At 38.9% G+C, this 21,180-nt stretch overlaps 1 protein-coding gene and 1 long non-coding RNA gene across 2 annotated transcripts; both read right to left on the bottom strand.

Annotated features, from left to right (window-relative positions):
- Positions 1 to 5,125: 5,125 nt before the first annotated feature.
- LOC4332110 (probable UDP-3-O-acyl-N-acetylglucosamine deacetylase 1, mitochondrial) lies at positions 5,126 to 10,186 on the bottom strand. Its single transcript, XM_015773134.3, has 7 exons — positions 10,021 to 10,186; positions 9,652 to 9,951; positions 9,323 to 9,529; positions 8,309 to 8,407; positions 7,881 to 7,945; positions 7,123 to 7,267; positions 5,126 to 5,529 (listed from the first exon to the last, which is right to left on the bottom strand). The coding sequence occupies exons 1-7, from the start codon at positions 10,081 to 10,083 to the stop codon at positions 5,443 to 5,445; spliced, it is 966 nt and encodes a 321-aa protein (XP_015628620.1). The 5' UTR covers positions 10,084 to 10,186; the 3' UTR covers positions 5,126 to 5,442.
- Positions 10,187 to 13,416: 3,230 nt separating this feature from the next.
- Positions 13,417 to 18,609, bottom strand: LOC107280403 (uncharacterized). Its single transcript, XR_001544427.3, has 4 exons — positions 18,203 to 18,609; positions 16,718 to 18,082; positions 16,286 to 16,612; positions 13,417 to 14,175 (listed from the first exon to the last, which is right to left on the bottom strand). It is a non-coding gene; the product is annotated as an uncharacterized lncRNA (long non-coding RNA).
- Positions 18,610 to 21,180: the final 2,571 nt, after the last annotated feature.

Below are 21,180 nucleotides of genomic sequence, written 5' to 3'. Positions count from 1 at the left end.
GCATGATGGAAGAATCATGTGAACTTCCGGCACTTGACAGGCTCAAGCAGTCAGGCCAACAGGTACTTGCCTGTTTAGTTGCCCAGAGATGATCAATTTGATACACTAAGTACATCACTGTAGAAGAAAACAAATGGAGTAGGGTATTTTACTAGTTCTAGTAGTACTAGGATATGTATAGTGCTAGTACGGTGTGATGTGTTCGTATACTTCTTCCGTCCTAAAATATAAATATGATTAGTATAGTGTCAAGTCAAATATTTGTAACTTTAGCTATTAATAGCAAAAAGATAAAAAAGATCAACCATGTAAAATTGATGTTACTATATTTATCATTAAACAAACACAATATACAACTCTTTTTATTTGAAACATCTCACTTTTATAGATATCGTTAGTCAAAGTAGCATCTTAAAGATCATGTCGAAGTTAAAAAATACTTATATTTTGGGACGGTGGGAGTAGCTTTGAGGTAAACAAAGCAGGGTGAATTATTATCTTAAAAAAATTGAAATAGAATGACAAGAAGAAGAATATTAAATCGTACCATAATTGTTATGCACAATTAGCTCTAATGATCTATTTTGGACTTGGGTCAATGGTCAATACTGTATCATGTTTGATTGTTAATCACTATCCTCCATCTAATTTTAATAGTCATATTTCATCTTGACACACAGACCAATGATAATTAATTCTACTTATCATCCATTTAAACATGCTATTAGTCATTCATCGTAAATAAGCGATTCATTAATATTTACATTTCTCAATGCCCATGTAGCCAATCATGTATGGAAGAATGGTGAGTCACGCATTAAATTTGAGAAAATCATTAAGAGGATAGGTTGTTGGATTGAAATATGCCTATCAAAAATAAACTTTTCAGATTTAGAAATATGACTATCAAAAGTAGATGGAGGGAGTATATTTTAAGAATAAAAACAATCACAAAAATGCTACGCCAGTATACCAAACAAAATGTTCATCCTAATATAAGCAACAGACCAATGGGTCGGTGGCCAAAGAGATCGTTCTCGGTTTTGGGACCAACAACAACGATAAACAACCATAGTAAAATCAGAGTTTTGCACACAGCAAATGGGTAACTGCCAACGCAAAAGCAATCCACCAAACTGAACTTATTTAGAAAACCGGACCGCTCGAACTGCCTGCCCCACTGTTGGGTGGAGTACAACTATAGTCACATCATCCAGCAAAATCTGCCCAAGAAAATTCGCTGGATCATCCATCCATTCTCGGCTCGTGATGAGCGAGTACCTGAAATTGCCTTGCGCAAGCTCTTTTGACATCATTATGCTTTCATGATTTCATCTACGTGCACAGAACCAATCGACCAATCTAGTAATACTAGTACTTGTATTACTCCTTTTCTCCGGTGATCTTGCACCTAACCTTTGATGTTTTAAAATGGCACACATAATAGGAGAGCACCTACTCTCTTTTTTTTTTCTTTTCTGTTCATTCAAAATGTTTTGGTTCCAAGTCAATTAAAACTTGATCATTGTTAGGAGACCTCTTTGTTTAACAAAAACTACACCATTAGTGAATAACAGGGTTCCAGAAATCAAATGGTAATAAGATCCTATTGCTTCTCTGAAAATGATAGTCCTTCCATTCAGTAATATAAGACGTTGATTATTCAATTTTCATTCATGTTTAAAAATACATTCGTATGACTATAATTTTATAACCATAAGCGAAATAGTATAAGAAAAATATACTATTAAAGCTTTTTTACAGTTAAAACACGTTCTATCTTAAGGATGATTTATTTTTTATAAGAGCCCCTTTGAATCGTAGTAATGAAAAAACAGAGGAATAGGAAAAACATGGGATTCTGACAGGAATACAGTTGTAAAACAGAGAATTGCAAAACACAGGAAAAACACAGGAATGACCGTTTGATTGGACCACAGAAAAAATGTAGGAATCAGATGAGAGAGATAGACTCAGAGGAAATGTTCCAAGATGTTAGACCTCTTGCTAACTTTTCTCCAAACTGTGCATAGGATTACCCATTCCATAGCAATTTTAAATGATTGGATAGGATTCAATCCTTTGTTTCAAAGTCCTTCATAGGATTTTTTTCAATAGGATTGAAATCCTCCAAAATTCTTACATTTTTCCTACAAATCAAAGGAGCCCTGAGATACTGGAAGATCGTAAGATACTTCGGGCTCGGGCTCTGCATTGAGAATACACACTAGACACTACAAACCTAGTAGAAATGATGATACACAAGTTCCTTGGTCATACCTGTTGGGTATAGATTACTGTGTTAACCGAGACGCCTATGAGATACTCCTATCTTAACTTACTTGCACGCTTAATTTACTGCAACTTTTCTCCAGCCGAGCAGCAACTCAAACGTACACGCGCTGTGCACTGGGTGATCACTGATCAGGGACCACCTTAACAAAGCATGTGTCATTGCATGACACAGACGAAACCATGGCCGCACTATCAGCAGGTCAGCACACTGTGCCAGGTTTATCTGCAGTATAAAAATACGAGGAGAAGATCTGGATCCTGCCATGAAAACTGCAGTAACCTCCAAAAGATGGGAGAAAAGAGCGGCACTACTGGTGTTGGTGTGCGTTCAAGGTGCTTGCTAGGGAATCTTGGAGCTCAATTTTTCTTCTCCATTTTTTTCTTCTTCTTTCGTGCGTCCCGAGAAAGGATTGGTTTGGTTCTTCTTTCGATGGTTAGCAAGCGGTTAATTAACTAAATCCACCTGATGGCGAATCTTTTTGGGCATGGGCATGGCAGAGCAGCGCTTAATCAAGTTGGGGCTTTTTAATGAACTCCAAATTTTATTCAAGTGCACAGCACGTACTCCACTTGTTCTACAAGTAGCAGCATGCAGCTGCTGCCTTCTGCTGTAGATGCCTGTCCATTTGCGAGAGGTGTTGTGTTATTTGCGTCTTGTTTGACATCGATGTTGTGTACTTCTGTGCCATTTGTTGGTTATTAGTTATGCAGGGGCCTCATAAAAGCATGACAGGCATCCGTTGTTGTGTATGCAGACGCAAGCAGTTGCATGACAACAACTTGATGCTACGCCTTATAATTTGCAGGAAAGCGATTTAGTTAGCATCATTAAGCCAAATGGCCAGCTTGAAGCTGTAGCGTGCTTTGTGGTCTGCTCCCCCAAGTTGGATCCATTTGCTCGGTCTTCTGGTTGCTGTAGATGTTTACTCTTTCATGTCTAATCCAATCCCCAAGGTACCTATCTGTATGTGACATAAAAAGCCCTTGGACCTTGCAACTTGAGACGTGCCTCCAAGAAAAATGCTGGCTCTCTACAGGATACAGGCCTATTTCTACTGGCTTTGAACATGATAGTAGCTTTTTCTGTTCTGTTCCAATTTTGACATGAGCTTGACCTCCTACATGTAGAACTCCTCGAATTCCTTGATTTGGAAGTGATCAAGCGAACACGTACAGGTGCACACGACTGGACCAAAGCGACGAATAATTGAGCAGCGAGTAGAGTAAGGACAAGGACCAGTAGTCACCAAGCATGCCGTCCAACTCTGACCAACCAACATGAAAATCTCGTCAGCTTCTCGCACGCTTTCCGTCACTTCCTGCCTTCGCCCTGGAACCCCCAAGTGCCAGCTCGCTCGCCTCAGTGAGAGAAAGCCAAATCTCACTTGGGAAATTTAGGCAGCGTTCGTTCTGGGAGATTAGAGATAGATTGCACATCGTTTTCCGCATGCACGCTTCCCAAACTATTAAACGATGTGTTTTTTGCAAAAATTTTCTATAGGAAAGTTGCTTAAAAAAATCATATTAGTCTATTTTTAAAATTTGAAATAATTAATACTCAATTAATCATGCACTAATAGCTCACATCGTTTTGCGTATCTTACCAATCTTCTCTATCTTCCCTTTCTCAAACACAGCCTTAGAGAGCTTACATAGTTACAGTTATGAGAAACACCTGATTAATATACCTTTTAATAATTTAAAAAACTACTCCCTCCGTTTTAGGTTACAAGATGTTTTAGCTTTGGTCAAAATCAAACAGTTTTAAGTTTGACCAAGTTTATAGAAGAAAGTAGTAACATTTTAACCTAAGACAAATTATTATGAAAATATATTTAATTATTGATTTGATGAAACTAATTTAGTATTATAAATATTACTATATTTGTTTATAAACTTAATCCGACTTGAAATAGTTTAACTTTGACCAAAGTCAAGACGTCTTATAACCTAAAATGGAGGGAGGGAGTAGGGTTTTTTTAGAGGACTGCTACAAAACGGAATCCCGTTGTAACGGGATAGACATATTAACTATTCTCTTGCACGAGTATCACAGGTATCAGGTCCTAGGTATCACAGATACCGGGTAACAGATATCACAGGTATCGGGTACCATGCAGCTGGTAACACAATAGGTATCAGGTATTAGATACTGTCTTATAGAAAGATATCCCGTTCCCGTTCCAACGGGATACTGTTGTCTAGGTTTTCTGGTTTTTTTAATAGCTCGTAGTTTATATTCTTCAATTATATAACTATACCTTTTTAAATCTTAGACTAAAAGCGAAACTATTAAGAAAGTTTGTAATTATAGGAGAAACTGTAGCGATAAGAGGCCCAGGCTTAACACCCACCAGACCACCACCACCACGGAGGCGTACGTCGGCGTCCTCCGCGATGGCGACGCCACATTTGCGGCGCGGGGGAAAGTCCAAGTGCACCGCGCTTTCGGTCGGCTTGTGTGCCGTGCGCTGTGCCTGCACCCAGCCAGCCAGCCGGCCAGCCTACGACGCGGGCCGACTCATCCATCATCGACGGCTACCTCGATACCTCCTCCTCCTCCTCCCCGTGAAGACATTCTCCACGGTCGCGCCGTCGCTTTCGTCCCTTTTCGCGCCTCCACGACTCCACCCCTGCCTCGCATCCATTCCAAATCCAACCGCGTCGCTCGCCCGCCCGCCCGCCTGGGAGCCACCTCGGCTTCCTTCGTAGTTATCCGCACGCGGGGAATGGAAAGGGAGGCCAGGCCAAGCCACCCCACGACGTGGCGAGGCCTGGGTGATCGCTGGTTGGATGGCAGCTTTCTCCATCCACATCAGAGGATAAAAAGGGAGAGAAGGGTTCAGTTTGAGTTGTATTTGGCTGCTCAGAACTGTACACACAGATAACATGGGCATCTACTTCTATGCTGAATTGCAACTTTGCAAGACTAAACAGGTTGTACAGATGCTGATGGGCTACATGATTCATCAGATCAAAAAAGAAAGAGAGAGAAAGGAATAGATGGAAAAATGGCTGGCAGATAATTGCAAGATGAATAGTTGGTACTGCATGGCCTAGCTGGAAGAAGGGCGACCATCCTATGTTTGTATCCTTGAAATTTTGCGTCCTTGCCATTATCGACGGAGCAGCGGTATCCATATGCTTTCAACATTGCTCAGCAAGGTTTTCTTGGCCCACAGCGCTCCTTCCCAACAAATGCCGTAGGAAATCAGTATGCAGGGCATGACCAGCCTTTGTCACAGAAGGAAAGCTTAAAATTAGATGTCACAAACTGGGTTACAGATATTTAGGGATAGAATAAAAGGTGTAGAAGTAGAAATTAGCACAGAAGTTTGCAATTTGTTCTATACAAGAGAATTTTCTTTCTGCAGAAAGGCAATATGATAAGGAATATCCTATGGCTTCAGATAAACCTTTTAGTGTAAGGACCACATGCTATAGACAGTACTTGAAAGCAAGAGGTTGTGATGCATCAGCAAAAACAAAAATGTGTATGTAGTTTAAACCTTTAAGGTCACAATCAGAATAATGAGTATTTTTGCAACTTATTATGAAACGTTCACTTGAACAGCATAACACAATAATAATACTTTTTGGTTGGTAATTGATGTTCCCTTTAGGACCAATGGTAACTTTTACTAAGCTTAGACCAGGTTTTACCAATGGTCAGAAGTCAGCATCCACAGTTTCATTGTCATGAACTTCAGAACTCAGAAGCTATATAGCTACCGTTAAAATGGAATGAAATTAAGTAATTAACAGAATGGTCTAATCCAGCCAAAGCTAAAAATATAGGTCAATGCGATTGGTAAAAAGAAAGGGTGCTGCACAAACCTAAAAGACAACAAGTACATGGAATTGTAGAAGTCAACTATGAGCATAACCACACGTACAATTTATGAAATTTGACTTCTTTCAAAAAAAAATATGCACATATGAAATTTCACGAAACAAACTAATCTCAACTCTCAACCATAGTAGCACACCCTTCAGTTATCTCCAAGATTTAGTACAAGTTCAAGAATTATTTGGCAAAAGATAAACAATCAAGACAAGCAGTTCTACATAACTCACCACTGGTTAATCAAATCCAAGCGTGGAACTGGATGACCAGTGGTGAACTTAAATAATTCAAATGATGGAAGACAACTCCAGAAAAAAAAAATGATGTTCAAGGTGTCAACACACACTAGTTTTCAGGGCAGGGAAGAAATATATAGCTCATAGCAAGTGTGACTGGTCCCAGCATCCCATATTTACGTAAGGATCTTGTATCCTGTGTATTTGGGCATGATTTCATTTTACGAATGGTTAAACATAGATTCTCACAGGCCTCACACCATACTAGACAGAAATGCCCTTCCTAGTTTCCATGTAAAATCAGAGTGGCACCACCTATCAGACGATGCTACTCAGGTGGGAAGCATTAGCCTGAGAAGCTAGCACAGAATTTCTGACTGAAACATATACACGTGAAATCATGTCGCTTAGGTTCTCATAAACAGCATGGCATCCCAGTACATTACCGTAATTTCCTCTATCTTTCCACTCATTAGATAGGCACATAGATTAGTATTCACATGTAGAACTGGTTTTATACTTGTAGACTACTGGGTTGAGATTACATTCACTCACAGCTTTGTCCCATATGTGAACATGGATATTCTATATGTGATAACTCCAGCATACTTGCTGACAATTTTACTGGAAAAATCTGACATGCCATCTCAAAGCTGCTATACTATATTACCACTGACATGGCATGTGCTACGAACAGCATCAGAAGATAACAATGCTGTAGTAAATTAAATTTCAAGAACATACCTTGTAGGCAACTACATGAGCAAGTGGAAAACCCTGGTTACCATTCTGTGCAAGAAGCGAGAAATCACCGATAAGATCTAAAATCTTGTGGCGGCAAGGTTCATCCTCAAACCGCAGTGGTGGATTAAGCCAACCACCAGAAATACTGCCAATAGCCAATGAGTATACAATTATATAATTGAATTAGAACAACGTAATCTGCAGTTTAAGCTGTGCAACAATTTCAACGCCTAGCCACATGAGCCCAACATCATCAACAGGCATATCTTTGTAAAAATAGTTGCACTGCCACTAATTGAACTGTACACAGTATACTAACTTTGGATGGTGATCATAGAACACGAATAAAGTTCACTGCTAAGCTATTGTGCATAGTATTAAGTTCTTTTCAGAAAACCTGAAATATGTATTCATGCTAACCTAGACAATACAAACATTAAATAGAAAGCACTAAGCAGGTTGACCTATTTTTTAAAATAACTAGCAATTATAAGATCATTTGACTTGTTACTCATTCAGACATTGCGCCAGACAATATTTAAGAAACAACCCGATATATTTAAGAAATAAAGCAACAAGTGGAAGTCCAAATTTCTAAATCCATACAGGTTGGGATGATGCCATGATCTGATTATTGCCCAATATCAAAATCCATCATGCAATAAGTCAACAGGTATGTGCTTCTCAGAACTACGTCAAGGAAAAAAAATCACCAACCCACGACAAAGAACACAAAATTCCAGGATATCATTCCTCACCTGCAAACCGTAGCATTTTCTAGCGATCCTCCTCTGATGAGCCCAGCAGAACGCAATTTTTCAACCTATAAATTCCATAAATGCAGCAAAATACAAAAATGATCTTCCGGTCAAAATTAAAAAAAAATGGAAGAGAGGATAAAACAATAATGTGGACAGCACAACTAGCAGAAAATGTAAGTACTTCAAATACTTAGGCCTTACCCGTGCAAGATTCGAGAAATTGCTGACTACTCCAAGATATGAAAACAGATGTGATTGAAAGATGGATGATCTAATGCAACATGAGATCGTGACAAAGTAGATGAACGCGAAAGCATATATGGAAAGTTACATTGCCATGATTCTTGTAAGAGACACCATAAGTTGCATGAACAAAACATAGAAGGCAACATCCATATTGTATAACATCAACTACTGTAAAATACCTCTTCAAATATACAGAAAGTTCTTGCTGGGGCTATCTTGCTTGAGTAGACATTAGCATCTAGGACTGTTGCGAAGCGCTGACACCCAATTCCTGGCACCTGCAACAGGATGCATGCTCTGCTCAAGTTCTAAACATATATTTTGAGATATTTTAGCATTGACATCCAAGTTAAATATTCCAAATATTATAATAAAGACACTCCCTTCTGATAGAGTGATTTTTTGGACATTCAACGACATGGTTTTGAAAACACAACTTTGACTATTAATTTCTATTACGACGTAGTTAAGATGGTAAACATATAATAATATGATACTACCTTTATTGACAATCTGTGCATTTTTTACCTCCAATATATTCTCATAAGATATTGATAGCTGATAGATAGTGTTTATAAGTTACTGTTACTCACTCTGTTCACAAATATAAGCATTTCTAGGTTGTTTAGCAGAGATTAAGGTTGAGGAGAAAATATTTTTGGTGCCGCTCATCGAATGAGGGATGATTGGGGGTGAGAGGATTGTTGAGGGTAAGATGGGGATAAATTTGAATGAGGTGATTGATGGGATAAGTAGTTCGGTAGGACTTCTTATATATCTAGAAAAATTTCAAATGCTTATATTTGTGGACAAAGGCAGTAGGTAGCATACACTGTATTGTCACCTGAGGGAATAGATAATATGTGGTTTATTCATGTGATTCTTGAACCTTAGAAACAAAAATCTTGAGGTCCAAAATAAGGGAAACTTTGGGTAAGCTGACCTTTATTTCAGTGCATATTAACAAAACACCCATTATTTAAACCCAATTACATACCAATCACATGTATTGCAGCATAATGAAGACATAATCAACATTACAAAAGGTAAGACTAACTTAATTATCAGTAATCCTATAAGAAAGTTAGAAGAAGAAATAGAAGCAAATAAGGGTTTAAAAGAACTGCATAAAATAAATGAATGTGCTTAGAAGTTAGCATTTCCTGATCATAAAAGGAAGAGATAAAACATACTTTTGGAAAATCAATCCCATAGGTTATACGGATTCTTGAGGAAGGGAGTGCAGCTATGAAACAATCAGACTTCTGCAAGTAAACAGGCTCATGGATTTCCGGAGCCAGTTTCTCCAGTTTCTGGCCACTGGAATCCTTGGCCGCACATTGACCTGCACCTCTTATAGCCATCACCCACTCTTGCGCTGATCCATCAAGCAACGGAATCTGTCATCGCTGAACAGTTCACATAAATCGGGAAGGCATCATGTTGCAACATTTTTCTCGTTGCAGTGCAGTCGCACATCAACATCTATCAAGCTCCTCGAGATACCAAAAGGGCGCCGCACCTCGTCGCCGCCGCTGACCTCGACGCGGCAGTTGTCGACGCCGAGCGCCTCCATCGCGGAGAGCAGGTGCTCGACCGTGCGCACCCGCGCGCCGCCCCGCCGCAGCGCGGTGCATAGCGGCGAGTGCGCCTCGGCATTCGCCACCTCCGCCGCCACCCTCGTCTCCTCCCCCTCAACGACGAAGTACCTCCCCTCGCCGGCTCGCGCGGGGAGCAGCGTGGCGGTGGTTTTCGCCCCCGAGTGAAGCCCCACGCCCGACCTGCTCACCGCAGCGGCGAGCGTCTGCTGCGGCAACCCTGTCTGGTAGAGAAAGGGGGATTAGTCAGTATCGGAGATTCAGAGAAGTGTTTTGCAAACCATCTTACTCACTGGTTTCCAGGAGAAGGCCGCGCGGGAGACGGAGTTCAGGGCTCGGGCGGCGGAGCCGCACATGACGGCGGCGGCGGCGGCGGCGGCGAAGGGATTCAACTTCTCACTTTCTCAGGTGTGGGGCGATCTCTGCGGAGACGGGCGAGCCCCCGATGAGTATGACGGTGGGACTAGGCCGGCATTTTTCTCGGATCCATATGTCAGTACTCCGTCCCATTCGGAAAAAACCGGAGCGGGGACCGACCCGGTGAGCTCGTTGGTTCACCGGTCAGACCGCCGGTTCCCCGGTTCATGGCTAATTATTTTTTAAGTCATAATTGACTTTCATATGCTTGTGGCGCTGCATTCATTGAACTTTCCCACCAAACCAACTGTGCCAGAGATATTTGTTGGTTTGAATGAAATACCTATTCTATTTAGCAGTTTAAAGTCAATTATGAAGTAAAAAATAATTAGCCATGAACCGGTATTTAAGTCATGTCTAGCACGGTTTTCGGTCCAACCGCTCCGGTTTTAAGCCGGTTCAACAGAAAACCTTCTGGTTCGATGTTTTTTACCGGTTCAATGTAAAATTTAAAATTTTCCATGCAGCTAGCACGGTTTTCGGTCCAACCGCTCCGGTTTTAAGCCGGTTCAACAGAAAACCTGCTGGTTCGACGGTTTTGTACCGGTTCAAATATATTGACTGTCTTTTCTGTAAACCGAACCGTGACATGCACTGGTTCCGGTTTTCCGGTTGAACCGTTGGGCCGGTCTGGTTTTTTTACTATGATTCCAAGTGCAGCCATGATTTTCCGTGCACAATTTTAACCGTCCGTCTTATTTAATTTTTTTTTAAAAAAAATAAAAACATAAGTCACATATAAAGTACTATTCATGTTTTATCATCTTATAATAACTAGCAAAAATGCCCGTGCGTTGCAACGGGTAAAAAAAATAATCCAATGACAATAGACATTTTTCAAGCGTACCCATATCAATGATAATGTTTCTATGGATCGTTGTAGCTAACACAATTAGAAAATTAGAGCATCTTTATGTAATGACCCAAACTCGATGATGGCAATCTTTTTACCAATGCTTGCTTTAACTAAAATAATTGGATTATTCATATAACAATATACATATAATAAAAAAATATTCTTTCAATATTATTCTTGCAACCAATAATAGGTTAATCAAATCCTACACTCAGGATCAAGTCTACACAAAATAGTCACCGTGCACTCTTCTCTAAATAACAATTAAAAATATGTTTATTTTTAATACTATTTTCATATAATATGTTATTAAAAAAAGTCTGATAATGATAATTGCATACAAAAAGTGCAGGGATTAGATGAGGAAACAAATGATGTGTAGGAGATGGAAAAATATCGATGGATCTTATCCGACCCAAGCGTCCATCAATTTTATCTCGCTTTGAGTCGGACGGTTTCTCGGAGCGGTTCTTTTTATAAACGGCGGTTTTTTTCTCGCATTGAGTTGGATGGTTTCCTCTATTTTTTTTCGAAATGATGGTTTTTTTCTCGCATTAAGTCAGACGGTTTTCTCGAACCTTATTTTGAAACATCGGTTTTTTTTCGCGTGTTGAGTCCGTTTGTTTTTTTGGATCTGTTATTTTATAAACAGTGTTTCATCGGTTAGTTTTTTCAGAGCGGCTTTTTTTTATAAACAGTTTTTTTTTTCTTGTGTGGTTTTTTGAAACCATTTTTTTTAGAAATGGTGTATTTCTTTCTGATAGTTTTTAATAGCATTTTTTTTGTTTTTTTCAGACGAAGGAAACCGTATTTTTCCCGCGCATTTTTTTGGAAATTATTTTTTTCTTGCGCATTTTTTTCCTTTTTAACGGATGATGGAAACTTCTCTTTCTAAAAAGTTAGATTAGATTGATAGATTAGATTAGAGTTAAAGAGATATATACGGATAACAAGGGGCGACTTTAAGTTTGGTCGGGTCGTTTTTTCCTCCTTTTCTTTTTACGGAGTTTGAGTTAGATGTTTTTTTTCTTTTTTTTATTACGGACGAGAAAACCTCTTTTTCACGAGTCGGACTTTTTTTTCTCTACAGGAGTCGGTCCTTTTTTTTTCCTTTTTTTTACGACAGAAGGTTTTTTAGAGATAGATATTTATTTTTAATTAGGTATTTATTCACGCGTGTTTCCCTTCGGATAGAAACTTTTTTTTTCGCACTATTCTTTCCTTTTGTAGGAAGATGGAAACTCTTTTGTCGCTCGGAATTTTTTTTATTTGGAATCGGACAGAAACTATTTCTGTGGGTAATTTTTTTATAATTAAAAACGGAAATTTCTTTACCGGTTTTTTTTGGATCGGACAAACTGGTTTTTTTCGCCCGGTTTTTTTTCACCCGGTTTTTTTACCGGTTTTTTTGGATCGGACAAACTGGTTTTTTTCGCCCGGTTTTTTTTCACCCGGTTTTTTTGACGGACGATGGAAGCACCTCTTATTTTTTAAGTAGTAGTAGATAGTAGATAAAACTACTAATTATAAAAAAATTTCAAATAAGACGGACGATCAAAGCTGGGCAAGAAAACTTATGGTTACACTTATAAATGTGATTGGATTAATCAATGTACGAGAACCACTGACTTGTTATTTCTTGGCTGTTTCCGGCCTATAAAAAATTCTCCACTCCACTATAAAAAGGAAAAACTTGGATCACAGGTATATTAACAGCCCTATGGTTTCGCTTATACTTTATGGTTTTTTAATCATGATTTATTTTACAGCATTTACTTTTTTGTCGTTAAAAACTCGTATATAAAAGTTTTAACTATCAATTATTTTCTACTTGCTAATAAAAGGTACGGATGAGGTGTACTCCCTAGGTCCTAAAATAACCACCTAAAAAAACTGTTGTACCAGCCCCACGTTAAAGCATACCAAAGTGCAGAACTGGACAGGTTTTAGCACGACAGAGTAGCAAGCAAAGATTCAGGTGCTCCACCTGATCACATGTAAGCTATGATAAGCTGTTCCCCAACTTGATCAGCCCAAAAAACTCAGCATGTTACAAATGTCTGGAGCTACAGAAACAATATTCTGAAAAAAAATAGAGACAATCCATTATATGCCACTGAGTTTGTCATAGCTCTACGATTTGCCACTGACTTTGTCACGTTCTATAATATACCATCGACTTTTACTTAACTTCTATGATTTACCATCGCCGTCCAGTTAGTCTCCGTTACTACTGTACAATTTTGTCCAAATGACCAAAATACCCCTGGGATAAAACTTCCAAAATGTGGACAAAAATTCTGAAATACCATATTATAAACATAAGATTGTAAACATTCAAAATTTGTCCAAAAACTTAAAGTCTGACATTTCAGAATTTTTATCCAAAATTTGAAAGTTTTTGTCTCAGGGGTATTTTGGTCATTTGGATAAAAGTGTACAGTACTAACGGAGACTAACCGGATGGCGGTGGTAAATCGTAGAAGTTAAGCAAAAATCGATGGCATATTATAGAACGTGACAAAGTCAGTGGCAAATTGTAGACCTATGACAAACTCAGTGGCATACAATGGATTATCTCAAAAAAATATATGGAAAGCTACAAAACCTAAACGTTCATCCTTAAAGAATCGTTTGGTACGGAAATTTACAACACGGTACAAATTGAAGTTGTAGAACATGAATGCAACAAGAGATCTTTGTGTCGCTTTTAAGAGCTCTAGTTCACTTTGCACTCCTCTCCTGAATCCTGATCCACCGCAAGTAATGCCAGACGAATGGCATCGCCCGCAGGACTTACTAGCAATCAGCCCAAAATAACTTTACCACATTAACAGCCGTAATTCCGTAATTCATACTGATTGTTTGGCTAAAATAAGGAGGTTGCACAGATGGATAATATTTGATTGATATGCAGTCTCTTGGTACCCTTGGGATCTCGCAATGACGTCAACCACAGGAAGAGCATATCAGAGATCATGTCCAATTGAACCAGGATGGCTGGCTTTCTCTCTACTTGGTAGAGCAAATGCACAATCCCATGTTTTACAGTGCCGAGAATACAAATTGAAATGGCTACTTATTAGATAATAATTTCTCTTCTAACTCTCGGAAACCTCGATAGTCATTCTTTTTTTGGTTCTGTGGAAGGTTGAACCGCCTCATCTCAGCCAACCTGAAGTTACACATACAACATAAAGTAGAAGGAAAATAATCAGCTCTAACTGTAAAGTGGTTTCATGATATACAAGAAAATATGTTGAGATAGCAATAGTACAAAGAAGCAGGAGTATTTTCTAATTGCTTACGGGGATCAGGTGCTTACAATTTTTTTTGGCAATGTCACAACTAACAAAAAAAATGCCATGTTAAAGATAAAATTGAAATTTCACGATAATTTATTCAAATCTTAGTTATCAAAATAAATTGTGATGATTCGGTTCAGAATTTCATGATGCGTAGTTGCTACCTGGCTAGCATACCACACATCAGGTAGGGCCAATGTATAAGGCCAGTGACTTCTTTCTATAAAGTTAAGACCCAAAGCCGAAACCTCAGCGTTCCATGTCATCACTAATTCTCAGCCGTTCGATCGGTGAAAGAGATCGCATATGAACCGTTGGATGAGAAGATCCCTGGGCCTTGGGCCTTGGATCAAAGATGAAGGGAGATTAGACCCATTCATCCTTCCAGTTGATCTGATCCGAATTCTGAACGCTCCTTGATTCCCATCTCTCTGTCCATCATTGCTGATATATTGAGCCCAGCCCACCCAGTATACCAAGCGATCCAATGTATCCGATCGGTTTCCTTCCAATGATGCATGCATGTCGTGTGACGTGCGTGTAAAAATCTACTACGCAGGTTTCAATCGCCTTCACTTCAATGTTGTGCCCGCACATGTGCACGTTCTGTCTCCCGGTCCATCAATTCGCTTAATCACATTCTACCTTGCCTGAAACCGTCGGTTGGTCGACTGCCACAAGAAACAGCTTCCAACGAGATTAATTGGCGATTTGTGCTTGCAATCCTCCCTTCAAGATCATCCCTTAATTCCACAATTCCTTTCGCAAGGTCATCGATCAACCTCAGGCTGCGCAGCGCACCGTGAGCAGGCTATGGAATCATCATCTGGCAAGCTTTACATGATCTCTCCTCCTCTCCTTCCTCTCTAAATTCATGTGTTGCCTCCTGTTTCCAGCTACTGATTTGTTTTTTGGTTCACGCATGGAATTTAGACTTGAGAGTTGAAGGTATGTTGAATTTTTTAGGCTTACTCTGCACTTTCTATCATATCTGTTCGTCTGTACCACTTCTTGATTTTGGTTCATTATGTACTTTTGTTTGCTCATCAATGTGAACTGATAGTTTCTACTTTTCTCCAGAATATTAGAAACTGTCTCTCCCTCTCTAAACATTTGCAGCAAATGGATATAAAGATGGACTACTACGCAAAAAGGAATTCATATGGATCTCAAGTACCAGGTGCCAATCATCGCCTCACATTTAAGTTTTGTTACCGCCTCATGCTGAAAAATATTTGGATTGGATTCTTCACTTTTACCTTTCTGATGGTACACAAATGCAAATTTATATAGGTTGGTACTTTGTTCGAAATAAAGGTGCAGGTATGTGCTTTTACATCTGAGTTTATACTTGAAGTCTAATCCATTTTATTTTGTCTAATCCACTTTATTTTGTCCCGTATTATATGTGGTATTTAATCCATGCTAGATTAACCTCAGATCATCCCGTTTGCATGTTATGCAAATTCCAACTCAGAATTACACATAGCTACCGCACGGATATTTCACATTTTGTTTCAGTTTTCTTTATATAAACTATATGCTCAATTTTGAAGGTGTCTTTTTCCTATCAAGCATCCTTTTAGACAAATACTTTCTGTCGCTTTTACAATTTTTTCTCCTATTCAAATCAAGAATAACAGTTGAATGCATGGGAAATCTTGGGGTGGCAATTAACGGTGTGGTTATCTCCCGTGGTTCCTCTCTAATTAGTGGTGCAATTCTATGTTTTTTTTCTTGATTTCCCTTATAAATTAGGTCAACACTGTCCTTTCTATAGTAAATTATATTAGCTCGGTGCTTAAAAAATTGCATGACATATTCTATAAGAATATAAATATCCTGCAGCAATGCGTGAGGTATCTATCTAGTGCATATTTGTACAGAAGTCCAACAACAAAAATATTGCACTTTGTAAAACACGCTAAGAATGGGAGAATTTTGAGAATTAAAAATGCCACTTAGATGAAGTAAACTTACCAGTTTGCCAAACTAATTATTTTATCCCGGATGCCTTGATTTAAAGACCATGTTTGATTCGGTGAAAATGTTCCATCAAGAAAGAATGAAGCCCCAGCAGTTGTGGTGCCTAGTTTATGTGCAATGACAGTCATGCCCATTCACGAAGGATTAAAAGGACTGATCTCAGAAGCCACACCTTCAGGTTTAGGGAGGGCACAATAGCGCCATTTGATAACAGTTGATCATACACGGCAAGCACAGGTTCAGGTAGACCTTTACAGGCTCCAAGAAGGGCTCTTGCAACATCCTCGTCACCAACTAATCCTTCTCCGAGCTTAATCTATCCTGTAGCATGATAGCATAGCTATGTAAATGCCACTACAAAATGGGTTGCTGTTACTTGTTAGTATAGAAAATACCATTTATTTATAGACAGAATTGACAGATTACCAGTGCAGCCTTCTCGAGATGAAGGCATATTATATCCAATGGTAAACAAGAGCCATCTGCAGGATCAAGTTTTGAACCTACTCTTCTCACCACAGAACATGCTTCTGCAACACCACCTCTTGTACTGGCCAAGGAGCCTGGCCCAAATTTCTCAAATAATTTTACTGTCAGCATCTCCAGAATAATTTGCAAAGTTAACAAGAAGGTTCAAGTCATCATGAAAAATTACAGTGACTATCTAAAACAGATTTACCTTACCAAGTGAATAAGTGCAAGTAAAGCACTACATACAGCTGCACAAGAAAAATGCAGACCATAATATATAACTTTAGAGCAGCAACTTGTGAGAATTTACTGTGATCCCACACCCAGTTATAGAGCTATATTACTATATCACAAACTGTAAACTCAGCAACATGAGAAATTCGAAAAGAGTTTTTTGTGGATGCAAATTCAGAGGATTTAGATATACCTATCGTAACATGTAAAAAATATTGATAAAGTGCTTGCTTATTTTCACACAACTAAGTAAACTCTTTTGAGATACAATTTACACTGAGAAAGTTGTATTACCCATTTAATGTAGTTATGTGGAAAGCTTCCGAAACCTTATTGGTAATTCTGTATATAGTAACCAGTCAAGTATATTTATTAAATGTATAAAGACGCAATGGAATGCTGAGGATATGCTCAGATCACCGGTTTTCATTGTATGATCACACTACCACCGCAAGTCCACAACACGTCATAGTCTATCCTACTGATTTGTGGTATCAGTTCATATGACTTTAACAGTAAAAGAAGTGCAATCTTTATGACAGTTTAGAACTTATCAAGTGAATTTCACAGTTCTACTAACTGTCACGATCCCCATAGATATGTTGGTTATTCCTGGTAAAAACAAGTGGATCTGCTGTGCTGCTATCAATAGTAAAAAAAATGCTTATTGCCTAGTAACCCTCTTACAAGAGAGAAGAAAGCAGGATCAAGGAAAAAATCTCCAAGAAACAAAGATAGCCATACCTCCCAAAGATTAAAAGGAACAGCATAATTGTTGAAAAGTTGAGTAATACTCTTGAGATTCAGTGAAAGCTCTTTAGCCTTGTCCATGGGACATCTAGCAGTCTCCACATCAGCTAGAATGTTATCATGAGGAAGGCATCATTTGGTGATTCAGTACTGCCTGGCAGATTTTCAAGCCGTGAAGCCATGAACTATTCTTACTTGATTTGCATTTGGAACTGAAGAACTGCAAGTTTGCCTTCAAGTCGATCTACTGCGCTGCTATCAATAGGGTTCCTCGAGGAATCTGCAGTAATCCCTTCACTTTTGCCCTGAACCGCAGCACTGCTCAGATATTGATACCTGGATGCAAAAAAAGTAGGTCTCATTCCATATGACACATGGACCTTATGAAAGCAAGGACAAAAACTGAGCAAAAATCAAATAAGTAAACAAAAAGAAGTTGAGTCAAAATTGGGAGACCTCTGGTCAAGAGTTGAAGCTTCTTCCGCACTGGAGCACTGTCTTTCTGCCAATATCAACAACATTCTAGCAGCAGCAATATGCTCCCCCTTGAGAACATAATACCTGGCTAGCAGCTCAAGATACTTGGTTTGACTAGTTGAAATAGGTGCATCCAAATCAGTCAATTTAGAGGCTTTTGATGCAACAACAGGAAGTCCTTGAACCTAAATGAAATAAATTTAGAGGCTTTTGATGCAACCACAGGAAGTCCTTGAACCTAAATGAAATAACTGGTCAGGATAGCATAACATGCAGATATCCATAACACAGTAGAGACATAACATGCAGATATCCATAACACGGTAGAGACATAAACTGAGTTTGATGTAACCACTTGATGAATTGGAAAGATATAGCAAACTCAAAGTTATCTGTGGATTCATATAGCCAGCATATAAGAAAGACTTGTCCAGATACTTAATGCAGAGAGCACACTATTTCGTAGGATGGTACACGATAGTAAGAGATCTAGCTGGCATTATTTAAGTCATGACGAGCTGCCTCATGTGTATCTTTCCAATAGTTTGTTTGTACTGAAAGGATATTAATCAGGTAAATCATGCCAAATAGTTTGTTTGTCTTGTTAAAGATACATCATACATGGGTCAGAACACATGGATCCTATCAGGACAGTAAGCACATACAAGGAAAGGGGCGAAGAAGGGCCAAAATGCAAGAAAGCAAAAAAAAAAAAGTTGAGAGGCGAACTCTAAACCCTTTGTCCCATCTGTTAAAAGGAAATAAAAGTTGGTTCCTAGTTTCATAAAATTGCATTGCCTACCTAGAATATGCCCCCGAGATCCCCCAAACTACACTCAAACTATGGATGTTCTCCCAGAAAGAAGGAATTTAAGGGAGACAGGAAAATAAGCTCACAGAATGATAAATGATGCTGCAAAAAAGTGTCACTATTAACGTATATATCTCCCCTAGAGTTTTCCCCAGATTTCAAATATAACTGGAGAGTTCATTCCATAATTTATTATACATAATCCAGGGTTAGCAAGATCCTAAAATTTAATATAAAAAACTAAATTGGCCCAACATTGATGATCTCTGTTTTTGTCCCGGCCTCGGCCTCCCGGGATCTCAAATTATGACACGGAAGATAAACCATAATTTTCAAATGATACACCACCGTAGCTGTAGAAAAATTCACCCCACGTTCTACTAAACTAATCATTTTTAGAAAATGAGATAAACCCGGCCTCTACATCCGATCGGATGTACACAGCCAACAATAAAACAAGAGTTCTTAGACTCCACCTTACAAAGGTTCACAAACAAACATCACGACACATCAACACCAACACAAGAGAACTTAGCCTCTCAGTCCTCACAAGGGTGATCTTACAACTTTGACAAACAACACAAAACAAGACAAAGATACATCTAGACATCCAACCTTCGCCTTAAATTCCATCCATGCTTAGAGAAGAAATCCAAAATTCTTCCTTCCAACAAAGTGCGCCCCTCCTTGACTTTGTCCCTATCATCCTCCTTAAGTAGCAAAGACCATTGACGTGCCCAATACGTCCCCTTGAAGATTACCTGCACAAAGGAGTTAGTTTTGGAGCCATTAAAGACTACATCATTTCTACAAAGCCAAACCGCCCAACACAAAGCTGCAATGCCAACAAAAAATTGATGTTTAAGCCTAGGTTGAACACCATTCAGCCAATTACCAAAAAGATTAGTAATGCTAGTAGGCGGATGGATCCCAAAGGTTATAGACACAGCATTCCAGATTAATCTAACCAAATGACAATCAATAAAAAGATGTTGTATCGTTTCATTAGAATCACAAAAGCAACACTTAGTGCTACCTTTCCACCTTCTTTTTTGCAAGATTATCTTTTGTTAGAGTAACCCCTTTTTTTAAGTACCACAAGAAAATTTTAATCCTCAATGGAATTCTAAGCCCCAAAGGAAAGATTTCCTTGGAATTACTCCGTTAAAAATGAGAGCTCTGTACATGGAGTTGACGGTAAATATTTCCTTTTTATTGGCTTTCCACACAAAGACATCATTTTGTTCTGTAAGTTGAGTTGACATAACTTTTGAGACCAAGTTATACCAAGCTGCTAGGTTATCCCCTACAATAGCTCTTCTGAAAAAAACGTTTAGGGGCACCTTTTCCAACACTTCAGCCACCATTACATTTTTTTTCCTGACTAGATTATACAACGAAGGATACATCTTAAAAAGAGGAATCACCACTCCAACAATCCTCCCAAAATCTCAGTTGTGTGCCATTACCTACTTGAAAAGCGCCACAAGAAAGAAAAGAGTTCTTAACCTCCATCAGCCCTGCCCAAAAATGAGAATCCCCTGGTTGTTTTTCTACAAGTGTAATTGTTTTCTTAGCCAAGTATTTTTTCCTAAGTAGTTTTTGCCAAACCCCATCCTCATTGATAAGCTTATACAACCATTTACTCAGCAAACATTTATTCTGCACATTTAGATTCTGTATTCCAAGACCCCCACAATCCTTAGGTGTACAAATCACACTCCATCTCGCCAACCTATATTTTCTTTTATGTCCATCACTTTGCCAAAAGAATCTAGACCTGTAGTAGTCTAGCTTCTTGAGGATACCTTTAGGTACCTCAAAGAAGGACAACATAAACATGGCTAGGCTACTCAACACCGAATTAATCAACACAAGCCTTCCTCCTACTGAGAGACATTTCCCTTTCCAACTACTCAACTTCCTCTGGAACCTCTCCTCGATAATTTGCCAATCCTTATTAGAGAGCTTCTTGTGGTGCATAGGAATTCCTAGGTATCTAAATGGGTAAGTCCCAGATCTACACCCAAAAAGCATGACATACTCATTCTCTGCAAATTTTGACTTGCCATAACAAAACAATTCACTTTTATGAAAATTGATCTTTAAACCTGCAAGTTTCTCAAATGTACTAAGTACAAGTTTG

Source organism: Oryza sativa, chromosome 3, assembly GCF_034140825.1.
Source record: "Oryza sativa Japonica Group chromosome 3, ASM3414082v1".
NCBI classification, from domain to species: domain Eukaryota; kingdom Viridiplantae; phylum Streptophyta; class Magnoliopsida; order Poales; family Poaceae; genus Oryza; species Oryza sativa.
The sequence above is the reverse complement of the archived record's forward strand: the minus strand, read 5'-3'. Positions and strand labels throughout refer to the sequence as shown.

Excerpts from the sequence above, each read along its gene's own strand:
- LOC4332110 (XM_015773134.3), bottom strand. The coding sequence starts at position 10,083 with ATGTGCGGCTCCGCCGCCCGAGCCCTGAACTCCGTCTCCCGCGCGGCC. Across the intron at positions 9,952-10,020 it reads CGGCCTTCTCCTGGAAACCA|ACAGGGTTGCCGCAGCAGAC; the intron begins GTGAGTAAGATG and ends TTTCTCTACCAG. Across the intron at positions 5,530-7,122 it reads CTCATGTAGTTGCCTACAAG|GCTGGTCATGCCCTGCATAC; the intron begins GTATGTTCTTGA and ends TCTGTGACAAAG.